This window comes from Haemorhous mexicanus, chromosome 2, assembly GCF_027477595.1.
Source record: "Haemorhous mexicanus isolate bHaeMex1 chromosome 2, bHaeMex1.pri, whole genome shotgun sequence".
Taxonomy (NCBI): Eukaryota; Metazoa; Chordata; class Aves; order Passeriformes; family Fringillidae; genus Haemorhous; species Haemorhous mexicanus.
Window position 1 is genome coordinate 35338407 of NC_082342.1, and position 22037 is coordinate 35360443.

At 43.6% G+C, this 22037-nt stretch overlaps 1 protein-coding gene across 3 annotated transcripts in view; it reads right to left on the reverse strand.

Annotated features, from left to right (window-relative positions):
• Positions 1 to 1524: 1524 nt before the first annotated feature.
• The window catches only part of TENM4 (teneurin transmembrane protein 4), a 600039-nt gene continuing 579526 nt past the window's right edge, over positions 1525 to 22037 (reverse strand). For all 3 annotated transcript variants that reach the window (XM_059838450.1, XM_059838449.1, XM_059838451.1), the window contains 2 exons: positions 17054 to 17196; positions 1525 to 9147 (listed from right to left, as the gene is read on the reverse strand). In XM_059838450.1, the coding sequence (XP_059694433.1) occupies positions 8389 to 9147; positions 17054 to 17196 (902 nt within the window). In that variant the 3' untranslated portion in view covers positions 1525 to 8388. The remainder of the gene's footprint in view (positions 9148 to 17053; positions 17197 to 22037) is intronic.

The window sequence follows — 22037 nt, forward strand, 5'->3', positions numbered from 1 at the left end:
TGATAAACTGCAGGTGGCACGGGAAGTGAGGGATGGCAGGTCACTGTCGCAGGGGGATCTGAATTCCCTGGCTAAGCACAGCCTAGGAAAAGGCACATGAGTAATAGCCTGATGCAAACTAAGGCATCTGATTTGGAGAAAACAGACCAGACCAGACCCATGGGAAACCAGAGGCTCAGGGGAGGATATCAGGGTTGCTGTGTAATTATCTCAGTAACCACTTTCTAGGGCAAAAAAAAAGGGGCCAACACCTTCCTTGCAGATAAAAATCTCTGATGAGTATAGGAGTGAGTCCCTGCTTTGTGCACAAGGTAAGTTAAACTGTCCTGCTGAAGGTAAGGTGGCCAGACATGCCAGAGAATGGAAAAACTAAAACTATCCAGCAGCTGGAAAGTGGACTTTGTGCCATGAGGCTGCAGGAGTCCATCCTGCTCAGCATAGCACAAAGAGAGCAAAGGGGGAACTTGGTTGGTATCAAAGGGATGTTTGCTTTGCAGGATGGCTCGAGGAGCTGCACCACATCTGGTGGTTAGAAAATGAAGGCCCCTGAAAGAAAACACACATTGGTGGAGAAGATAACATCCCACAAGGAATGGCCAAGTATGGGTAGAAACCTTAGGGAAACCTTGCAGGCATCAATATCCACCAGCAGCAGGACTGCCCTCGCCTTGCTTAAGATGTGCATACAAAGAGGCCTCTCCTGATTCCTGTGGCTCTGCCTGGTGTCAGGGGAGAAAGAGACATGCGGTTTATTTCCCTTATCACAGCCATCTACCTCCAGAGGAGAGAGATTTCACACAGAACTGGGCTTTATTCTAAAAGACCCAATTTCATCTGGTTTTGGAGAGCAGAACAATGCCCAGGCAGTAAAGCTGGATAGCAACTCCCCGCTCCTCCTCCAGTGATCCCTGCTCAGTCCTATGCTCCATTTTCCCATTAGGTTGTCCCCAAGGACCACACAAGGATACTTCCCTGAACACAGGTTTTCCGAACACGCATGTTTTTGGCCCCTGTTTCCTGAAGTTATTCTGGATTTTTTCCTGAAGCATCAGAGCAAGCTGCCAGTGGGGCTGGGCCAGGCAGTATCAAGAATCACAAGAGGGTTTCCCTGAGTCATCGTGGAATGTGCTGCAGGAGCTTCTCTTCCCCCTCTGTGTGAATAAGGATCAGATGCACAGGTTTCTGCTGGATGTATCGCTAAATCTAATGCTATCTTGATTTGTTAGGCATCTTTTTGAGTTCACAGTATAGTTTCTCAGTTAGCTTATCTTTCTGCTGGAATGGGGGCTCCTGCAGTAGAGAGAGAGGCTCTGAATCCCAAGCATCGCCTCCTGGATTGGCAAAGCCTTGGGACACCTGCAATCCCACACCCTATGTACAGGTGGAAAATGCACCTTTAAGTGTATATTTGAGGAGTGGGAGGACATTTTGGTCAACTCTTTTGCCATGTGCTTCTCCCATGTAAGGACCAAACAGCTAGGGTGAAGAAATCCAACATTGTCACAGAAAAAAAAGAAAACACTATTTAAACACAAAATATTCTTTTATTTGTCACTGAAGGCTACACATGGTCATTTCTGTCTGTTTGCTTTTCTTTTTTTTCTAGAAGGTATCTACATCTGCACTTATTTACAGCCTGGTTGTATTTACACAGTCAAGAATACAGTATTAGAAACACAAAGTATCGAGAAAAAAAAATTTCTCAAAAAATTAGTTCCAGACTTCAGGAAAATTATTACACACGGTAATGACAAGAGTCTTCAGTGCTGGGCTTACAGATGCAGCTTTGATACAAAGTCCTCTTCTCGGCCGGAGCTGCATTAGAAGTCCTCTCACAAAATAAACATTTTACTTTTTAATAGAAAAGTGTGATTCTTTGATTGGTTATTTCAACAATATCTATGAACTGTCCAAACACTTTATTTTTCTTTTTTGAAAGTTTTAGTGTTTGCTTGAACAGTTTCCATCTCTAAGGAAAAAAAATTATATATATATGTATATATTTTTTAGTTAATTTTCATTTGTCGTTTTCTATGCTCCCCAGAAAGCACTGACCTCTGGAATGGGAGTTAACAGCTGAGCTATGTAACACTTGGTCAGGAACACAAACTTTTATGGTAATTAAAGGAGAGTATGAAAGAAACACAGAAGATTTCCGTAGGGTGGGCTGGATTGTTTTTGATTGGGATGGCAGAGGATGGAAAACTGCCACAGGAAATGCCCCCCAGGACATGCAATGGCCCTTCATCCAGGAGCGAGAAGGGGGGTCCTGGACAGGGCCCTCCGTGCCCCTGAGGTGTCTGTTTGAAGTTTGCTCTACAGTCTCAAGTAATTTTATTTAAATATATTCAAGAGATGAAAAAAAACCAAGCCAAAACAAACAAACAAACAAAAAAGTAAAAAAAAAAGCAAACACAAGAAGGCTTTGGGTTATTTTTTTATTTTTACAAAACTCATGAAAATTCTTTGGTGTAACGGGGGACTATTTAGTGATCATAATAAAATGAGTGATTATAATAAAAAGAGGTACTGAAAAACTAGCTTGTCCTGTGGAGGACTGTAGCAACAGGAGCAAAAATGCCCCAGGCCATGCTCACCGTGGGATGGAGGATGCTGCTGGCCACATAGCAGCAGATTTTATCCCATCAAATGCATCCCTGGCATGGAGGCACAGTGTTCATATTCACCAGGTCTGGCAGCGCCACCAGGGCGAGGAGATAAAGTGAGTAAGATTTAACAAGCAAAGCGATCTCCCTAGCTCCATTATTAATGTTACAGGCAGTCATTTCTCCTCCCCTTTTAAAAAGCAGCCACAGGACTAACCATGATCCCTGGCCCTGGTTTCAATTATGCCGAGATTGAATCAAAACAGACTGCTGTGCCGTAAATATGAGGGGGGCCCTCTCTGTAAATCGTAAAATTGAATTCTAAAATTTCATGTTAAGAGCCTTGTCTTTGCATAATGGATTGCGCTGCCATCCATCACGGTGACACTTACAAGTCACAGCTGAAAAAGTACTTTATTAGATTTTTTATTTTTTTTTAAACAATTTTGATTTATTCTGGTTACACTGTCTGTATAATAGACTGAGCAGAATTTCATGCCGGTCCCTACGCTCAATAAAGCAACTACAGATATATTACAGAAATCCCTCACTGCTCCTAAGTTACAGCCAAATGGTGTCTCAGGGACTGCTCCCAGTCATCTGTGTCTTCTCAACCTGAATCAAGCACAGGGCTCTTAATGACCTTCATCTCATCAGCTCTCGCCCGGTGTTGTTTAGCATTGTTGGCCCATTTTCACTGTGGCTCTGATCAATAGCTGTGATGACAAAGATATGATGAGCTGCGTGACTCCCTCCGGTCACTGCTGCTTAATGATTTTTCCAAGTGCCAATCTCCAGTTGAAAGGGAAAAAAATAAAATAAAATAAAGATCTCAGAGGAAACAAATGCGGCATTTCTCGTGATGCCTAATTAGTCTTGCTCCTCTCCCCCTGGGCTGGGTTCACAGGATGTTTTTCAGCTGCAGAGTCCTCATGGCACTGCTTATGTTTGGATACGACACCAAGTAAGTCCCATCACTGTTGTCCCTTCAAATGGAGCATGTTTCAGTACCAGCTCCAGCTACTGAAGACTTGATCTGTTGCTCCTTATTGCTCTCATTGAGAGATGCAGCCTGTGCTCCAAAGGACTGGATTTTCTCCTCTGAGCTGTGAGATTTGGTCAGGATCCTTCTCACCTCTCTTTGGACAGGAGACAAGACCAGAGTTGAATGTAAGTGAAGTTACACCTTTGTATTTTGATGGGGAACTCCTTTTGGTGAGTCCTCTTTTTGGGAGTCAAGAACAAAAATGACTTCTCAAAATCAAACCTTAAAGCATGTGAGACTTAAAGCATAGTGACATTTTTCCCAGGAGATGGTCTGCCACGCCTTTCAATGTGCCTTTGAAACAGCACCTAGAGCAATTGTTGGCATGCTGGAGGGAAGGGATGCCATCCAGAGGGACCTTAACAAGCCTGAGTGGTGGGCCTGTGTGAACCTCATGAAGTTAAGCAGGGGCAATCCCAAGCACAAATACAGGCTGGGCAGAGAATGGATGGAGTGCATACCTAGGGAGAAAAACCTGGGGATGTTGTTGGGTGAGAAGTTCAACATGACACATCAGTAGCACTCACAGCTCAGAAAGTCAAACATGTCCTGGGCTGCATCACCAGCAGTGTGGGCAGCAGGGCGAGGGAGAAGCTTCTGCCTCCTGCTCTGCCCTAACCAGATCCCACCTGGAGTGCTGCATCCAGCTCTGGGGCTCCCAACACAAGAAAGATGTTGAGCTGTTGGAGCAAGTCTGGAGTAGGCCGCCAAGATGCTCAGAGGGCTGCAGCACCTCTGTTATAGAGACAGGTTGAGAGAGTTGGGGTTGCTCAGCCTGGAGAAGACTCCAGGAAGCACCTAGAGACCCTTCCAGTGTCTAAGGGGCTCTAGGAGAGCTGGAGAGGGACTTTGACAAGGGCATGGAGTGACAGGACAATGCGGCATGGCTTCAAACAGAGAATAGATTAGGTATTGGGAAGAAATTCTTTCCTCTGAGGCTGGTGAGTCACTGGCACAGGTTGCCCAGAGAAACTGCATATTTCATCCCTGGAAGGGTTCAAGGCCAGCTTGGATGGGGTTTTGAGCAACCTGGTCTAGTGAAAGGTGTTGCTGCCCATAGCAGGGGGTTGAAACTGGATGATCTTTAGGGTTCTTTCCAACCCAAACCAGTCTCTGATCCTATGATAGGGAGTTGAGTGCAAATCCCACAGCACTAAGACCTTCCACTCTTATGGAAGCAATAAATTACTTCATGCCTGCACACAAGCAAAGCAAGAAGGGTCAGGCAACCAGAATGGTCCCATGGGGAGGCAAAAGGGACAACAAAGAGGCTGGGAAGGAGCTACAGGGCCATCAGGAAAGTGGAAATGCACTTGGGATCCTGTAGAAAAATCATTTTTCACTAATGAATGGGTAAATTTAGTGCTTCAGCACTGAAAATATTGTTTTGCCATCTAGGTGAGGTGGAAAGCTTTCACAGAGGCTGAGGACTCAGGAATTGTAGTTGCTGTCTTTGGACAGGTTTGTCCCCAGTTTTAGACAGCCATCCCTTTTAAATTTTTGTTTTGATAGAAAGGAGCAACATATACATATATATACTTTTACATATAAATTTTTTCCCCTTTTTTGACACAATGTCCATAGTTTCCATACTGGGTGCTCGCCCAGGAGAAGACTGTCATGGACCTGGCAGGCAGACAGGTGCAGTCACATCCCAATGCTGCTTGAGGATGCAGAAAAATGCAACACAAGGGTCTTGCCTTGGCCATGGCACAGAGCTCTGGGCTCCTGGCTCTGCGTATGCTGGACAAACATGGAGGGACTGGGAGACTCTTGAAAAATGGGTGAACTCCTCAAAGTCATTAGCTCATGTAATAACCTGAAGAGTCTGTGTAAGGCTGTAGAGGTGCCATCTCAGGCTGGCAGGGTTCCAGTAGGAATATTTTACACTTGAATCTCTTTTCTTGACTCCGTGGAAAAATGGCCCATTTATTCTTGCACTGCACCTCTTAGCATTGTAACACATGGACGCAGATGGATACAGAAGCACCACTTTTCATCGGAGCTGCTTGGAATGGGGCAGTGCAAATGGGAAGCACACTGAGCTCTCTCTGCTCTGTGGGTCTTTTGACCCTGCCTCCTGCAGGTCTCTTTTTGTTCCTTTAATGCTGTTTGAGACACTCACAGCCATCACAAGTTTGAGGTTTTAAGAGGGATTTTTCCCTGGTGTGACTTGGAGAGGGGGAAGCAGGGAGCTGGACAGCACTGGCAAGGAGGTGCTGCTTCCTTTGAGTAGGTGGTTACTGCTGGTTTGGCTAATGCTGCCCCTGACCCCCACCTGTGCATCCTCAGGGCAACCCAGGCTTGCCAAGCACTTCATACCAGCCATACAGGTGGCAATACCATGGCCTTTTAACCAGCCCTGGCAGGCAGCTGCCAAAGCAACTGGTCCCTTGTAAAAGCCTGGAGCAGGTCTGGCCAACACGTCTTCTCCCACCTGGCTCTGCCAGAACTGGATAAACTTTCCAGCTGCCTGTGGTTCACTCCTGCCAAAGTAATAAAGCTTGTGGGCTGCAAGGGGTGGTTCAGAGCACAGTGCTGGGACACAGCACCAGCATCATCACCCTTGCTGCAAGCAGGAGAGAAGAGCAGAAAATCAAACCATAACGTTGGTCATGGCCATGCAGCCAAAGGTATTAGGGATTCGGAACTGGAGGAGGAACAGTCTGTTAGGGGAATTTCCATCCCATCACCTTCCTCCTGGCAAGTACCCGGGAACAGACAGGCAAGGCAGACGGAGCTGGCAGCCGGCTTCTACGGAGAAACCGTGAGAGCACCGGGGCTGCCAATGTTTCGCTGCTCGAGGATTGCATGGCCAACACACGCCCCTGCTGTATCTGGGGTTGAGATCCTGCAGAGGGGTGTCAGTCTGTGCTGGAGGATGGCAGTGGTGGTGGCATGAGTGCAGAAGAGCTGCCTCTGAGTACACAGGTGCATTGTAGGACTCCAAGTAACGAAACAGCCTTGGCATGGACTTGCACGTCTCGGGTTATCTCTCTGCAGAACTGGGAAAAGCCAAAGTGGATGGAATAAAAAAAAAAAAAAAAAAATCAGGACTGAGCTGTTCCCAGAGAGACACAAGAGAGCTCTTATAGTCAGGACACATGCAGGCATCAGTGTGATAGAGACACCTGTCTAGGACCAGGGTTGGCCACCTCCAGCCAGAGCTCCATTGAGAGGTGGAGTAATACTTCTGCCTGCAGGAACAGCACAGGACTGTTTCAGGCGGGGAAGAGGATGCTGAGCTCATCTCCTTGCTCCCTTGAATTTCAAGGACTCTCGCAAATACCAGAGCACAGAGTTATGTGAATAAAAATTACATTAGCATGCTGAGCAACTTTGTCAGCAGTTTCTTATTAAAGCACTTGGTCCTCTCTGTAGTGGGCATTTCCATTCAACCTCCCCCTCGTCACTGCTAACAGTCAAGTGGGCTCTCCATTAAATTTGAGCTCATGTAAGAAACAGTGAGAGGGTTGATTTCAATATTCTCCTTCTTGTCCCACCACGCACAAGCTGTTGCTACTTATTAAACATTTTAAAATCCCTGCTGCCAAAGTCCCCAGGAGACATTTATCTGCCATAGTCATAAACGACTTGCCAGCATGCTACTCCAAACTGCATTTCCCTGCCAATAAATACAAGCTCCAGAATCAGGAAAAGCAGGGTTTGGCTCTAATTTTCAGTGGTATGTCACTGGGATACTATAACTACTTTTAAATTCAAATCAGCTTCCTAAAAATTAACTGGTTTTATCAGATACAGCACAGTGGACTGTTAAACACGTAGCCTCATGTACTGAAACACTATACATTTAATGAAGTTATGCCATTAGCAAATGTACAACATGGGTGCATTAAATCCACCTATAGAACAGCTCCACGTATGAGAGAGGATTTATTTTAGCTTTTCTCAATAGAGCAGGAGTCCCTTTTCTTGGCTTTTGCTAGGTTATTTAACTAAAACCAGTATTTGCGCACACACAAAAAACCCCAAAAAGTATCTACTCTCATAATGAAAAAAGACTGATTTTTTTTCTTTTTTTATTCCTGTTCAGGAAGGAAGAGAATCATCTTGCAAGGTAATAGAATCAGCTCCTTTGCCTCTATAATCTACTTCTGCTCAGCCCCCAAAGAAACACTTTATGTCCCAAGTGAAACATGAAAACTACTTGTAAGGTCCCTTTTGAGGCACATGATTTGGACGGTCACTTTCAGAGTATCAGAATCAGCGTTGTCCTCCATCTCCTTTCTTTCTGGGAAGAGCTCTCTGGCATGCCATGGGCTCCCCCTGTTCCAGGTGGAAGGCTATGCCCCTGCCCCAAATCAGAAAGGGTTAGGATGACACAAGTTAGCACAGACATCCATTTCGCACTTACACCTAAGGACGTATGTTGACGACTCCCCACTTCAAATTCCTCACAAAGAGGGGGGAAAAGAAACAAAAAACCCCAAAACAAACATACAAAAAAAAAAGGACAAGAGACAGTAAATTTCACTGTGTCACACTACGGCAAAATATACCTTCTGTTCATTGCAAAAAATGCATGAAGGCCAAATTAAAGCGGGAAAAAAGTATGTTGCATGAGTTACAGTGCAACCGTTATTATTCCTTCTCTTTCTATTTTCCTCCCCCCCACCTTGTTCAGTTTAGAAAAAGGATTGAGTACAACACAGTCAGGTAAGTGGCCACAAAAGAGTAGCTGTCTTTGGCAAGAAGTCACCGCACTGACCCTCTCTGTCACCTTCTGCCCATTTCGCTCTGTCTCATGAAGTGGATGTTGTTGGCGCTGTCTGAGAGTTCGGGGTACTGCTCCACTGAGATCACAAAATAGCCATCGTAGCCCTGTACCCGGCCCGTGTTTAGCACTTGTTGCTTCTCCCCTTCTGTCCACGAGCGAATACCCTCCTCCCCATCCCGCAGTCTCTGCTGTTCCCGGGACCAAGCTTGGGTGACGGCGCGCTGTCGGGCCAGCTCCAGGACGCGTGCCTTCTCCTCGTCCAAGGTGGTCCCGTAGCGCGTGTTTAGACACAGTGCACCGTACTGGAGCTGGATGTCCGTGTATCGTCTAGTCCTCCCACTCAGCACTGTGTTGATCTGGGACACTGTCACATTCACGCCATTCTCCAGGGTCCTCCGCCCGCCGCTGAGGCCCAGGATGGATAGGTCGCCCTCCGACGGCCCCTGCTTAATGAAATAGTGTGTGTCCACCCCGTCGATGGTGAAGTGCAAGTTCTCCAGGTAGTGGGCGTTGTTCAGGATGGCTGCGATCCTCCGTCCGTCCTCATTGGCCACGCTGATGATGTCAGTGGCCACGCGCCCGTCCTTCATGGCGAACTTGACGCCTTTGCCAAAGATGGAGCCTCCGGAAGCAAAGTTCTTGTTCTTCTTGATGTGCTGGCACCCAGCGATGCTGGAGCTGTAGATTTGTTCGAAGCGCTCCAGGGTGACAAAAGCCTTCAGCTGCTTCTGCACTTCACACTGGACCCCCAAAATGGACTGAGCAGGGAGAGAAAGAAGAGAACGACATATTAAAAAGAGAAACCCGATGACTCAAAAGCATTATTTGGATGCTGGAGAGCAGGAGAACATACTGGAAACATGTAATAAAGAGCTCCATTATTTTTTCCCCCTTACCACATTTTTTCAAAATTTTAATTCCTTTTCATGGAAGAGACATGTAATGTCTCTCCCCTCTTAATGATCATTGTTTCTGCAAACTGAACTGTATTTAATCTCACAGATTGAAGGATGTAAAGGTAGAAAATGATTTTTTTGCCTTGGTGGTGTGGGCGTTGTGTTTGGATGCATAATTAGGTTGTGTTTCAGTGTTCTTCTGCATATAAGAAACAATTTGTCTTGTGGCCATGATGCTCTATGAAATGCTTTCAGACTTTCAGTGAAGCATGAAAGTATTTGTAGAAGTTTCTTCTATTTTAACTCCACATTGTAACTCCTTGTGCTGCCTTCAAAGGCCCTGCATGACCTGTATGACCCTCAGAGTGGCCATAACCTCTCCGTATTCCATTTCAGCCTAGCCAAAGCAGGTTGTTCAAAACTCAAGGAAGGCATTAAATCCAAAACTTATTTCCTGAAAACCCTCTACAATTTGCTAGGCTCCCTGAGTTAAGGCCAACCACACCCGATGCTCAAGTTTTAGCTTATATTGAAGCAAAACCAAGAGACAACAGCCCAGATCATTTGCAGTCTGGTGCAATACAAAGTCACTTTTGCTGTTAGGGTATAATGCAGCAAGCACACAGTGAGTCAGCAGCTCATCATTACTGCAAAATGTTCTGGAAATGCTCCCATCAATTCATGGCAGTGCTGACTTACAGACTCCTGCTCATGAACAATCATTTGCTCAAATTTCACAAAAGCAAGACGATTCTATGACAAAACTCTCCTGGCACAGCCAACAGCTCAGTTCAATAATATAATGACACCCAGTATTAAAAATAGGCTACAAAGTTTACTCCATCCCAATTATTTTGAGGAAATTAAACACCCTTGAAGGATATTTCCTTAAACTGTCCATGAACAGGAGATTCACATCCGGGGAGCAAGAAGACAATTCAGATGATGCAGGCATTTCAGTGTGGACCTCTCACACAAGACTTGTAACATGACAAGGGAAGTGAAATAAACCCTCATTTCCATGGTGGCCATTTATTTCCAGGGAAGAGTCATAAAGCATTAATTAAAAAAAAAAAAAAAAAAAGGGATTGAGCATTGCAACTTACTCAGAAGTTATGAGCAGATTTGACTGTTAAAAGAAAAAAACTACAAGGGAATAGAGGAATACAATTTCAAAAGCACATTTTAGGTTGTAGAACATTAAAATTTCCAGAAATTACTTTTGTTCAAAGTGCTGAGCAGGCTGATATATCATCTCCATTTCCCTTTTTGATTGACAGCATAGCAGGTGGAGCAGGAACCAGTTTCCTACGGAAAAGGAGCTCTTTCTGGTTTTCTCCATTCTGCCTGTGGGGCATCTCACACATCCCCTAGAGAGCAATATAATTAACAAACTGATAGGGAGCCTAGCCCAGCTTCTCTGCCAATTGCACAAGTGCTCTAATTATGCAAAAAATGGACGTAATTAATGTAGATGTCAGTGATGATGGACATGGAACAATTAGGCTTCTAGGCTCCACGAAACACTTACTGTTCTAAACAAGTGCACACTGCACAGCCTTGGTAATTAGTTAACTTTCTCTTCAAAGAACTTTAAATGGAGAGTTCTTCTCAGGTGTATCTCATAGGGGTTGACTCTAGGTGGTCCCTTAACCACTTTGTATGTCGTGCTGCCTTTCCAACTTGCCTCAGTAACATTTACCAGTGATGGGAAAAGGCATCTCTCAGCGCTCAAACCAAATCACTGCTCACTCAAGGATGTAAATCAGGTCTTCTGGCTACACTGCTATGTCCTGTGATCACTTATGTATCACCATCTATATATACATCACCTTGTTTACCAGCAGGTGACTGATGCAGAGTCCCTGGAATTAATTGCACCATCTACTGATTATCACCTTGGGGAAGGGAGCTTGGGGAGGTCAGGCACTACTGGGCACGGATGAATAATTCCTATCAGAAATTGCCCCTGCTCCCCTTCAATTTTGCTTTCATCAACTTATTCCTGATGAGCTGCAGGAACTCTAGTATGTTTTTGATTATGAGCAAATTATTAGGTAAAGATTCTCTATGAATGTCTCCAAATTAGGTTGCCCCGACAAACCAGTGGATCTGGACACCACCATAATATCAAAATTCACATGCAGAGACCTACCTTCAGGTGTCTTAATCAAGAACAAGAGCATAATCAAAAAAGACTTTTCTATTGAGGACTTGTTACTTCTGGGTTCTCCCCACCTTTTTTGTCACATAGGGAAGCAGGAAATCAGATGTGCAAAGCTGTAACGCTGAATATTCACCACCACTTAGAATCACAGACTGGTCTGGGCTGGAAGGAACCTTAAAGATCATCTAATTCCAAACCTTCTTCCACAGGTTCGGACAAATTCCACTACACCAGGCTGCTCAAATTTAACTATTAGCTATCAACTATTTCAATAACTAAATACATCTCTGTTACCTTGAAAACAAGCCCAGGATGACTTTGAAATGACTTTTTGAGTGCATTTCTTTAATAAAAGAGTGCATTTGGGAACAACATTCTGTTAAAAGGAAAAGCAAACACATCCAATGGAAAGAAAACATCAACCAACAAATTCAAGCAAACCAGAGCACAGCCAGAGTGTATGCTGTGCTGTGAATATAAAGAGGGTGGAGGCAAACAGATTCTACGTAGTTCAAAGAAGCAGTGTATCCCTGACTTTGAAATTACCATTTCTGTTCAAACTTAGAATTCATTTCAATGAACTGGCAAGGAAAAGAAACAGAAAATTTCCATCCAAAGCTGCAATGGCATGTGCTATTCTCTAAAAATTGCTGCTGCTTTTACCAACTGTAAACCAAGGCATCTGTAAACCAGTTTTACAGAAGAAAGAAGGGAATTCATCACTATTTTATTTCAATATTTGTTGCTCGATGTGAGTGACAAATATGCTGGGTTTGTTTTTCCTCACAGTCTTTTTTAATCAGATGTCCTTAGGTGACATTTCACTTTATCTAGTAACAACCCTTTCGAGAAAAGAGAACGACCTTCATCATTTGTTCTCTGCTGCACAAAGCTCAGGAGAGTGGCACATTACCGGGATCTCTGAATAGCCTCCTGCATTTTGCCAGCACCTCTTGAGGATTTCAAATACCATCGCCAGATCCTATCATCTGTTGTTTTTAAATATCGCCTTCCAGTGTGAGACTGAAAGCTTTAATTTCCCATCAAGGATCCAAGATGTGAAATACGTGAACATGTTTCCAAGTTTCTTTCTATCTTTCTTGTGCCATTATAGACAGATAGGTGTTTCTCTTACCACCATATGGCTTACAATGCAGAAAGCTACTTTTTCCAAAAGGTTGGAAGTTATGATTTCTCTGATATATGATTCATTTTTAACTCCTTCCTATTTATCACAGAAAGGCTTGGTCTGCAAGGGACCTAAAAGATGGTCTTCTTTTAACACCCCCACCATGGCCCAGGATGCCCCCACTAGACCAGGCTGCCCAAAGCCCCATCCAACCCGGCCTTGAACAATCCCAGGGATGGGGGTATCCATACCCTGTCTGGGCAACCTGTGCCAGTGCCTCACTGCTCCCTGGCTACAGAATTTCTTCCTAACATCTAATCTATACCTCAACTGTTTTCATTAAAAACTGTTCCCCTTTGACCTCTCCCTATTTGCCAGAGTAAAAAGTTGCTCTCCCTCTTTTTTTTAAGCCCCCGTTTTATTTACCCTGTTGCTCTCTGTTAACAAAGCCATTGTTCAGCCATCAGCCTCCTCCCTATATTCCATGTGGCCATCACCTGGACACAAGTCTCTGTTTGGATGTGCCTACCAGTACAGCTGCACTGCTCTTGGGTTGTCTGAGAGGTGATGTGTGGGGCAGCAGAGGTGAACCATGGGCCAGCAAGGCCAGTGCTCTGGATGCTGCCTGGCTGGGAATGAGCCAAACAGGAGCACTAACTCACTCAGGGGCTTAGAGGACAGGTTTCTCCTCCACCCCACCACTGTACATGACTGTTGGGGGATAACAAGGTTGAGTTCATTAAGCAGATTTCAAGTGTGGGGAAGTAATAGGATTTGCCTCCTCCTCCTGCTCATCACTTTATAGATTTCTCATCTATCTTCATAAAGCCTCAAGAGCTTAATGTTTTTGAGACTCCTTTCCCTGCACTGGATCCTTTGAAAACTGACCACTGCATTTATAAAACATAACTGGGAGCTGATGGACAGATGTGTGGGCAGCCTGACAGTTCAAGCCCAGGCCGAAGCAACTGCAATGTTAGGATGCCTTCCCTGAATGATGAACACTGGCAGAGCCAGTCCCTCAAACAGATTGTCCTTGGAAGAAGCTCTGCCAGAAAGCACAGCCCTATAGCTCACTTTCTGGCTCAGCATTCCAGAGCAGCCCTTGCCTCCAAAATGCTGCTCCAGAGGGGATGCCAAAAACTACTTCTCCAACAAAGCCTGTAACAGGCACTACAGAAAACAGGACCCATTCCTGGAGACAGTGCCCATGGGATGGAGAGAATGGTAGTTATAATAGGATGTAGATAATGATACAAGTGCTGACTCCAAAACACCCCTCCCTGAAAATAGAGTTGTTCTGGCTCCAACATTACCTGACAGCTCAACAAGACAAAAAAGGAAGGAAAAAAAAAAAAACAACAAAAAGCCAGAAGAGAAATTGGATTCAGGTGCAGCAGTTCCACAATATGCCAGAGGTCACCCAGAGTCCCCCAGTGGCCAATAACACTGAACTTGTTCAACAAACAATTTAGTGACAGCCTCACAGTCGTGGGGAGGAGGGGGGGAAGTGCTGCACAATGAAGTATTGGATTTTAAATGTCACTTCAGAGCTTTAGGGGGTTAGTGCAAGGCTTATGACATGCTGGCTGTTTTTGAGGTGGCGGATGCTCAAAGTCAGAATTATCTCTCCAGTCTTCCAGACCGGCAAGGCAAGCACCAAAAATGTTTTGGAAGAAGATGCTAGGGCCCTCTGGTTATGCACTCCAAGATGAAGCAGCCATTTATGGGTGTTAGTTGCTTTGTAATTGTGCTCCTGTTAGTTGTTCCTCTCTGATAAAAGAACAGACTCAATCTGCTGGGCCAACTTTTATCAACAAAGACAGTGGAGTAGCTTAAATATACTTCTGTCTATCACAAGGAGGTATGTGACCCAGAGAAACTAGGGATCAGGAGACATGGAGATGAGAAAGTTGTGGTACATCATTCAGTGATCAATGCCTTGTCCAGGCTACTTTTAAATGACAAAAGATCTAGAGCTTACTCTGTGTGCTCTGCAATACCATTTTACAGTTTGATCAGTCTTATTAACTGAAAATGTTTCCTGTGCTTTCATTTACCTTGGTTTAATTTTGTCATTTCCTATGTGAAATTTTCAAAAGTTTCTATTTTCTTCCACATGCTTCACCAGTAAATACAGAGACAACCAGTGACAAGGAAGACGGGACTGTGTCTGGGAGTGTGTATTGACACCTGGAAGGGTTGGGAGTGAACAGAACTTCATGGAAACATCAGTGTTGAATGCATGGATAGGTGTAGGAGAAAATGGATCATGCATTCATTTATTATATGTGAATAAATATGGTATATGCAAATATGTGCCTACAATATGCTGGGTGTGACAGAAAGCAAGGGAATCCTGCTTTACAGCATTTAAGAACCACTTGCTATCACAGCACGATCCTGCAACTGTAGACTGAAATAAAAATGCTCATGTTTTGTTGCTGTCATAACAGGGGAAGAATATGAAACTGCCTGCAATGGTTAAATTCCACTTTCAACATCTGAATTCAAAGGGACTCATCTGGAAGCATGACAGCTGTATAAAGCCCTCTTTTAATGAGCAGGGCCCTGCATAGCCCTCACTGCAGCTTTGGGCTTTAAAAACCTGTGAGGGACATGGAGATTTCCTTTTCTTCTTATTGCTCATTCAAGCAGATTCACCTAAAATGGGTGGACAGAAGGGAGGGTTCTCCTTGATTTTTTTTCCAGCTCATCCACCTGTATGAACAAGGGTCAGTCATCACCTCAATCTGTCACTCAAGTTACCTGGCTATTCAATAAGTCAAATAATGATACTATAATACACATTAAAAAGTTATATATATATTACACACTATAATACACATAATGATGTAATAATAAAATAATAATAAAATACTACCAACAATAATAATTTCTGTGGTGGTTCTGTGAGAGTTATGCACATAACAACACAGAGATGGTCTTCTGTGCAGTCTCTGGTTGAGTCTTTCCTGTCTGCCTACTCCTGTACAGCTTTGCCCAGGAAGACTGTGTCCCAGCAGAGAGGAGGAAAAATCCTGACGCTCTCAATCATTAGGAAAAAACCCTTCTATTAGCATTTTATTGTTTAATCCAAGGAAATAAGAAAAAAAAAAGGGAGTCTCTGAGCTCCAAACAAAAACTGAGTTACTGCACTGTAATAGTTTTCAAGTATCAACCCAGCCATGGTAATTTTTTTAGTTCCCCCAATATTATTAAGTGACACTTCATATAAATTTCTTGTTGAAGTTGAAGCTGGTACTTTTTAACTTGTCTTCAGCATGGCTGTGAGGCTGAGTACCAATGATGGACTGACACATGACTACTATCAATCTACAGTAATTTGTTTGTACCTTTGAGTGATACCTTTTGTAGTTCAAGAAATGTGACCTCCTGGTTTAAGATGTATACCTCAAGAATCGCCTGAAGGTCATGAAGATTTCAGTGAAGCCATAGGTAGAGAAGCTAGGAGGGCAGATAGAATCAATTCCATTGCCTACTGTTAACATATTATTAGCAGAAATGTGGAGAGGATGTCCTGATCTCCCCAAGCACATTGGTGCCTCACTGCTCTTGCAACGTTTGAACACTCAGCAACAGCAAGTGGGAGTTCAGACTTAAGAGGATTCAGACTAAACAGATGAAAGCCACCCCAGAATACAATCAGGCTATGAAATGGAAGAGAATCCTGAGAGGCAAGTGACTTTCAAGGTCATACACTGATAAGCAGTAAGGCTGGGACTTAACCTAGTGCTCTCAAATCCTGACCCTGTGTTCTAACTTTTAACAGTGCTGCCTCTGTCTTTCAGCTGAGTAAGTCTCAACAGGAAGATGGGGAAATGATTGGGCTGCAAAAGCCTTTTTCTTGCCAATTTTATCACTGAATTTTGCACCAGCATCTACCAAAATGCCTTGGGAAACAAACCTGTTTTTAAAAGCAGGACACAGTTACATGGGATTAAACATGATCAGGTAAAATGAAAGTTTAATATCATCAAAAAATTCTTTCTGGAAAGACTCTCTGCAATACAAAAGAGTTTCCTATACAAGTAGTGTGACTTCTTGTTTGAGACATTTTAAACCAGAATGAATAGGTTTCTAGAACAAAAAAAAAGCGCCCAAACTTTATAAACCAATTCTGTATCAAGATTCGCTTTTTTTTAACTTCTAAAAATCCTGAGTGCAAGGCCTTGAATTTAGCCTGCAATATGTGATAATGGGGCCTCTTTTGGGAGAAAGAAACAGTAACACACCACTTCTCTTAGCAACCACCAGAAAATATCACAGGAAAAAGCACCATGGCAGTAGGGAACTTAGTATGTGATTATTTGGTCAGATTTCAATACTGGAATGGGGTTTGACTCGCTCTTCATTTCACAACACGCTGGTAGAGCTTTTTCAACCAACATGGCAAATGGATAGTTTGCTGATAAGGGCATGAGATATAGTAATGGAGTTACGTGGATCACCTTGCTATTGTCCCATTCTTGGGTTTTCATCTGTGTGTGGATTAGCTCATAGGATGGCTCCATTGCATCCATGTCTGGCTTGGGGTAGCCGGGGATGACATTGTGCAGCTGGAACCCAAAGGTGAGCAGCCAGCTGTTGACATCTGAAAGGGAAGAGAAACATAAATAAGATTATCTGATCTCTCAAGCAGGATTGGCCAGGAGAAGGCCCAGAGGAGGACCCCACAGTGGCTGGCACTGTAGCAGTCTGGACAAAATGATGAGCTTCTGTTTTGCACGAAGAGCAGAAATCTTAATGGTCCTACAATGAGCTGTGTGCCAAAATCTGGCCTTTCCACCTCCAGCCAGAGACAAATTCTGCGCTTTCCCAGCTCTGAAACAGAAACGCTGGCAGTGAGCAAATGGCCCAAATCAAAGCCAACTTCATGTCTGCCCTTCATCAGCAGAAACCAAGCACTGTTTGAAGGTGTGCAGAAGTACAGCAACAGCAACACACTTGGAGGCTGAGATGCTCCAGCCAATTGGGAAGTGTTATCCAGTCCTACAGTCAGCTCGAAACACCTCAGCCCCAATACTTCTCTCCCTGGGGACTCTCAAAGGGCCTGTAGACTGAAGACTAAATGTAGAGCTACGTGCCAGAATGCCAGGACATCCAGGATGGACAGCTCAGGCATTTAGCCGGTGCTCACAGAAGAGGTTCTGGACACATCCACTGCTTTTTCCATGGATTTCCACCTCAGTCCAGAGTTTCCTGGCATCTTTCATAAGAAGCTGTAGTTTGAGTATTAAACCAGTGTAAAGTCACATCATCTTTTACAGTGATATTTACAATTAGACTTCATACTACCTGCAAGGTACGTTATAGTGAAAATAAGTGTACAGACACAAGAGATATTTTGCTTGGGTACTTTTTATAAACACCTTAAAAGAAGTCCATGGATGGTGAGAAAACTGGTGGCTACCAGAGATAAATTACTGTCTTATACAGAAGAGGGACCGCTGGCATTAAAGGGAACGTGATGGAAAACCAGCCATTTGGGAGACCATTCCTGCATTTATTTGCAAGTAGATTACAAAGTTTTCCTTGATTTTAGATTGCACAGCCATTAGGAATAGCAGGTGAAAGTTAATCTGCTGGAGGAAAAATTATGAAGTTGGGAACTCCTAGATCTGCTTGGGATTAGCATCACTTTTCCCCTTAACTTCAGAGCATTTGATGAGCACACCTTGTTTGCCTTTACTTAGCTCCAGAGGACACACCTGCTACAGTCCCTGAGCAATATGGTGTGCATCTGGCACACAATAGCAACTGCAAGACAAAAAAAGGTATGAAGGTGCAGTTTAAATAATATTAGCTCCCAGGAGTCTTAAGTGTCTGGATGTAACTGGAATTTTGTTGGTGACTGCTCTGCTTCACGCTGGAAGTGCAAAGGCTTGACTATCATTTTGCTAAACTCAATAAGTGTTGTTGAAATCATCTGAAGACAGAAAAAAAATTAAATAATCAAATACGCATGTTTGAATATTTTTTTCTCTACTCCCATGAGCCTAAATGAATGTTTTGAAGAACTGGTTGGAAAAGAAATTATGGATGCAAGTGGCAAATAACGCCGTTCCAGATGACTGGAGAATCAGGAGCCAAACAAACACACTATCTGTTGCTTGTTTTCCTACAGGCCAAAATGTTGCGAATGGGCAGATGTCCAAAAAGCCCTTGCGACAATCCATGTGGAAGAGGGAGGATTTCTGTAATAAAAACACTTCTGTTCACTCAATGTACAGATTGTTTTTGGAGTGTCTTTGAAACAGAGAGGTTGGGGGGGTATGAGAGAAATGAAAAGGCTCATTTGATTATTTTGTTGCCTAGTGCTAAGACAGCCTGCCTCCAAATCCTTCTTATCTCAAATGAAGAGCTTTGATGTACATATTGTGGACCAGGTGGTTAGGAGAACAAAGTAAAACAGTGAAGGTCAGCAGTGGTGCAGGAATCATTTCCCAAGCACTTCAAAAATGCTAGATAGAATCCAGAGCATGGATGCTGAACTGTTGAAAAACATGTAACATGTCTGGAAATATCCAATATAGGGGGTTTTTTTATACTTCTCAGAAAACTGACTTCCAAAACATTTGCAACAGGAGTTTGCTCTTTTTTGGGAGAGGTGGTGGAATACCCAGAACAAAAAAACCCACCAAAATAAACAACCTGAAACCACTGGAGGAAGGTGTGGAGCTGAGAAAACAGAGGGGAAAATACTAATTTGCCAGGAGGCACTGACAACTTTTTTGACAGAAAAGTACATTTCACATCACAGAGGTTTTTTCAGCTACAGTAACCCTGCCAACACATTTCACAGTAAATTCATCTGAGGGCAAAGAAAAAGAGTGCTTAATGCAGACACATGTAATGGAAATGTCAGTTCAATCCATCAGGATTGCTGAAGCTGGCAGCAAAGCTCTGTGCCATGAAGTGTACAATCACTAAAATATTCATGTTTAACAATGGGCCTCTCAAAATATAAATACCTGCTTCTCCTGCTCTCCCTTCCACATACCTTCAATTTCTTTAAACTCAGAGACCTCATCACTGTGGACCAAAGCATGTGCTGGTCACCCATATCCTGGGCACTGAGTTCTCCTAAGGACAAACAGGTCCCAGTGTGGAAATGCAGGGACAGAGAGGGTTCCCTGTGTCCAGATCTGGGCAGATTTGGTTGTGATGACAAGGACAGTCTTAGCATGGGTCCTGTCCACAAGGTGCCTGAAAGCCTGAGCAAAAAGTGCTGGGGCAGCAGCCATGTGTCACAGCACTCATCCCAGAGCATGTCCTGCTTCTTAAATGCACTGGGGGAGGAAAAACTTGAAAAATATATTTGGGCTCTGTATTCTTGAAAAACTAAAAATAGAACTTATAAGGCCATGGAAAAAATTATTTGCTGCATATAAAATATTACTGTATCAGGTTTTGACATCTTGATTTTATTGTCAGCTGTGTGGGAAGCTGTGCACCTGTTCTAAAACAGGGCTAGAAAAAATATATTTTCTCCTTTCTTAACTTGAGCAGGAAAACAAAAATCTGTTAATATGTCACAAAGCAACAGTTCAAAAACTAGATCTGTTCAAACCAAAAATTTTCAATTAACTTCTGAATTAAACTCCATGTTGGTTTTGACTCCTTATTTTTCTTTTCCAGTTTTCAATCATTAGTTTATACTTAACTTGAAAAGGCTGAAAATCCAAAATACATTTTTCTTTAAGGACATTCTGGAATTTGTGATTTTGACAATTTTGAGAGCTGTTTATACTTCTCATGAGAAATCTCTCAAGCTCAACCCTCCCCCATAAACAAATTCAGTTTGGGCAAATAGACATTTTCTGATAGGAAAAGTTCTCTTGAGGTATTCCCTCCCAGCCTTTATTATCAGAGTGAGAGCAACACACAGGATCTTAGCCTGCATCTTTTGACATATTTTACTTCCCTCGTGGCATCATCTTCTCAGCTCTGGACATAACAACTTTTCATGAAAAAACCCCATGATCTAATCCTTATGATTACTGCAGAAGAACCTGAAAGCACAAATCCTAATGTCTAGAAAAACAAGCAGGATAGAATACCCAAGATTTTTACTTTGTAACATTTATTTGCTGTTAAGCAGATCTCGTAATTCAGGGGAATGCAATTATTGTTGAATATAGGAAGGCTGTGATAGATGCAGCAGGAGCACTTAAAAATTAATTCTATCTCCTTAAGAAGTATGCACATTTGATATGTGATTGTGGCATTTGGCTTTTCAATGGGAAGTATCTAGAAAAGAGTCCCACCAAAAAGTCCTCTCAAAACTTCTCAAACTCTCCTCCTTGCTTCCACTGTTGCACACAGTATGAAACTAGGCTTGAGACTAGAGAAAGGAGATAAAACAAAGCTCGATGGAGATAAACCTGGGGGCAGCACACCAATGGTAGAGGGACAATTTGCTAGTGAGGTTCTTCAGGTTGCCATCTCAGTACAGGCAGGGGACAAACATGCAAGTGTGATCAGGTGGCCAAGAAGGCCAGGGTCATCCTGGGCAGTATCAGCAATAGTGCAGCCAGCAGGACCAGGGCATTGACTGTCCCCCTGTACAGGGCACTGGTGAGGGCACACCTTGAATCCTGTTCAGTTCCGGGCTCCTTACTACAAGAAAGACATTGAGGCGCTGGAGTGTGTCCAGGGAAGGGCAATGGAGCTGGTGAAAGGTCTGGAGCACAAGTCTGATGAGGAACAGCTGAGGGAGCTGGGGGTGTTTAGCCTGGAGAAAAGGAGGCTCAGGGGGGACCTTAAGGCTCTCCACAACTGCCTGAAACAAGGTTGCAGTATACGGTGGGGGCTGCTCTGTTCTCCCAGGTAACAAGCAGTAGGACAAGAGGAAAAAATTTCAAGTTGCACCAGGGCAGGTTTAGATTGGATTTTAGGAAAAATTTCTTCACAAAATGGGTTATCACGTGCTGGAAGAGGCTGCAGGCTGCCCAGGGCAGTGGTGGAGACACCATCCCAGAAGAATTTAAAAGACATGTAGTTGAAGCACTTAGGGACACTGTTTAGTAGTTGAAGCACTCATGGACGCTGTTTAGTGGTGGTTGTGGTAGTGCTGGGTTAATAGCTGGACTTTATAATATTAGGGTCTTTTCCAAACTAAATAATTCTATGATTCGATGTATATAGGAAGGCCATTTAACATACAAAAGGATTTTCTGTAAAAATACCCCAGAGCTCATATTACAGCAATTTTACAAAGTTTCAGGGGAAGCAGTTCAGAGATTGTGTCAAGCTTTAGGGTAGGTGTGCCCCAAAATCTGTCCTCTAAGTCTAAAGCACCTTATTTTCTTGACTTTTTGTAGACACTGTTGATTCTGCAAGGGTGATTAACTTTGAGCTACATAGCTAGTAGTGTAGTAGTCATGCAGACACTCTGAAATGACTGACTGTAATGAAAGGTTTGAATTGCTT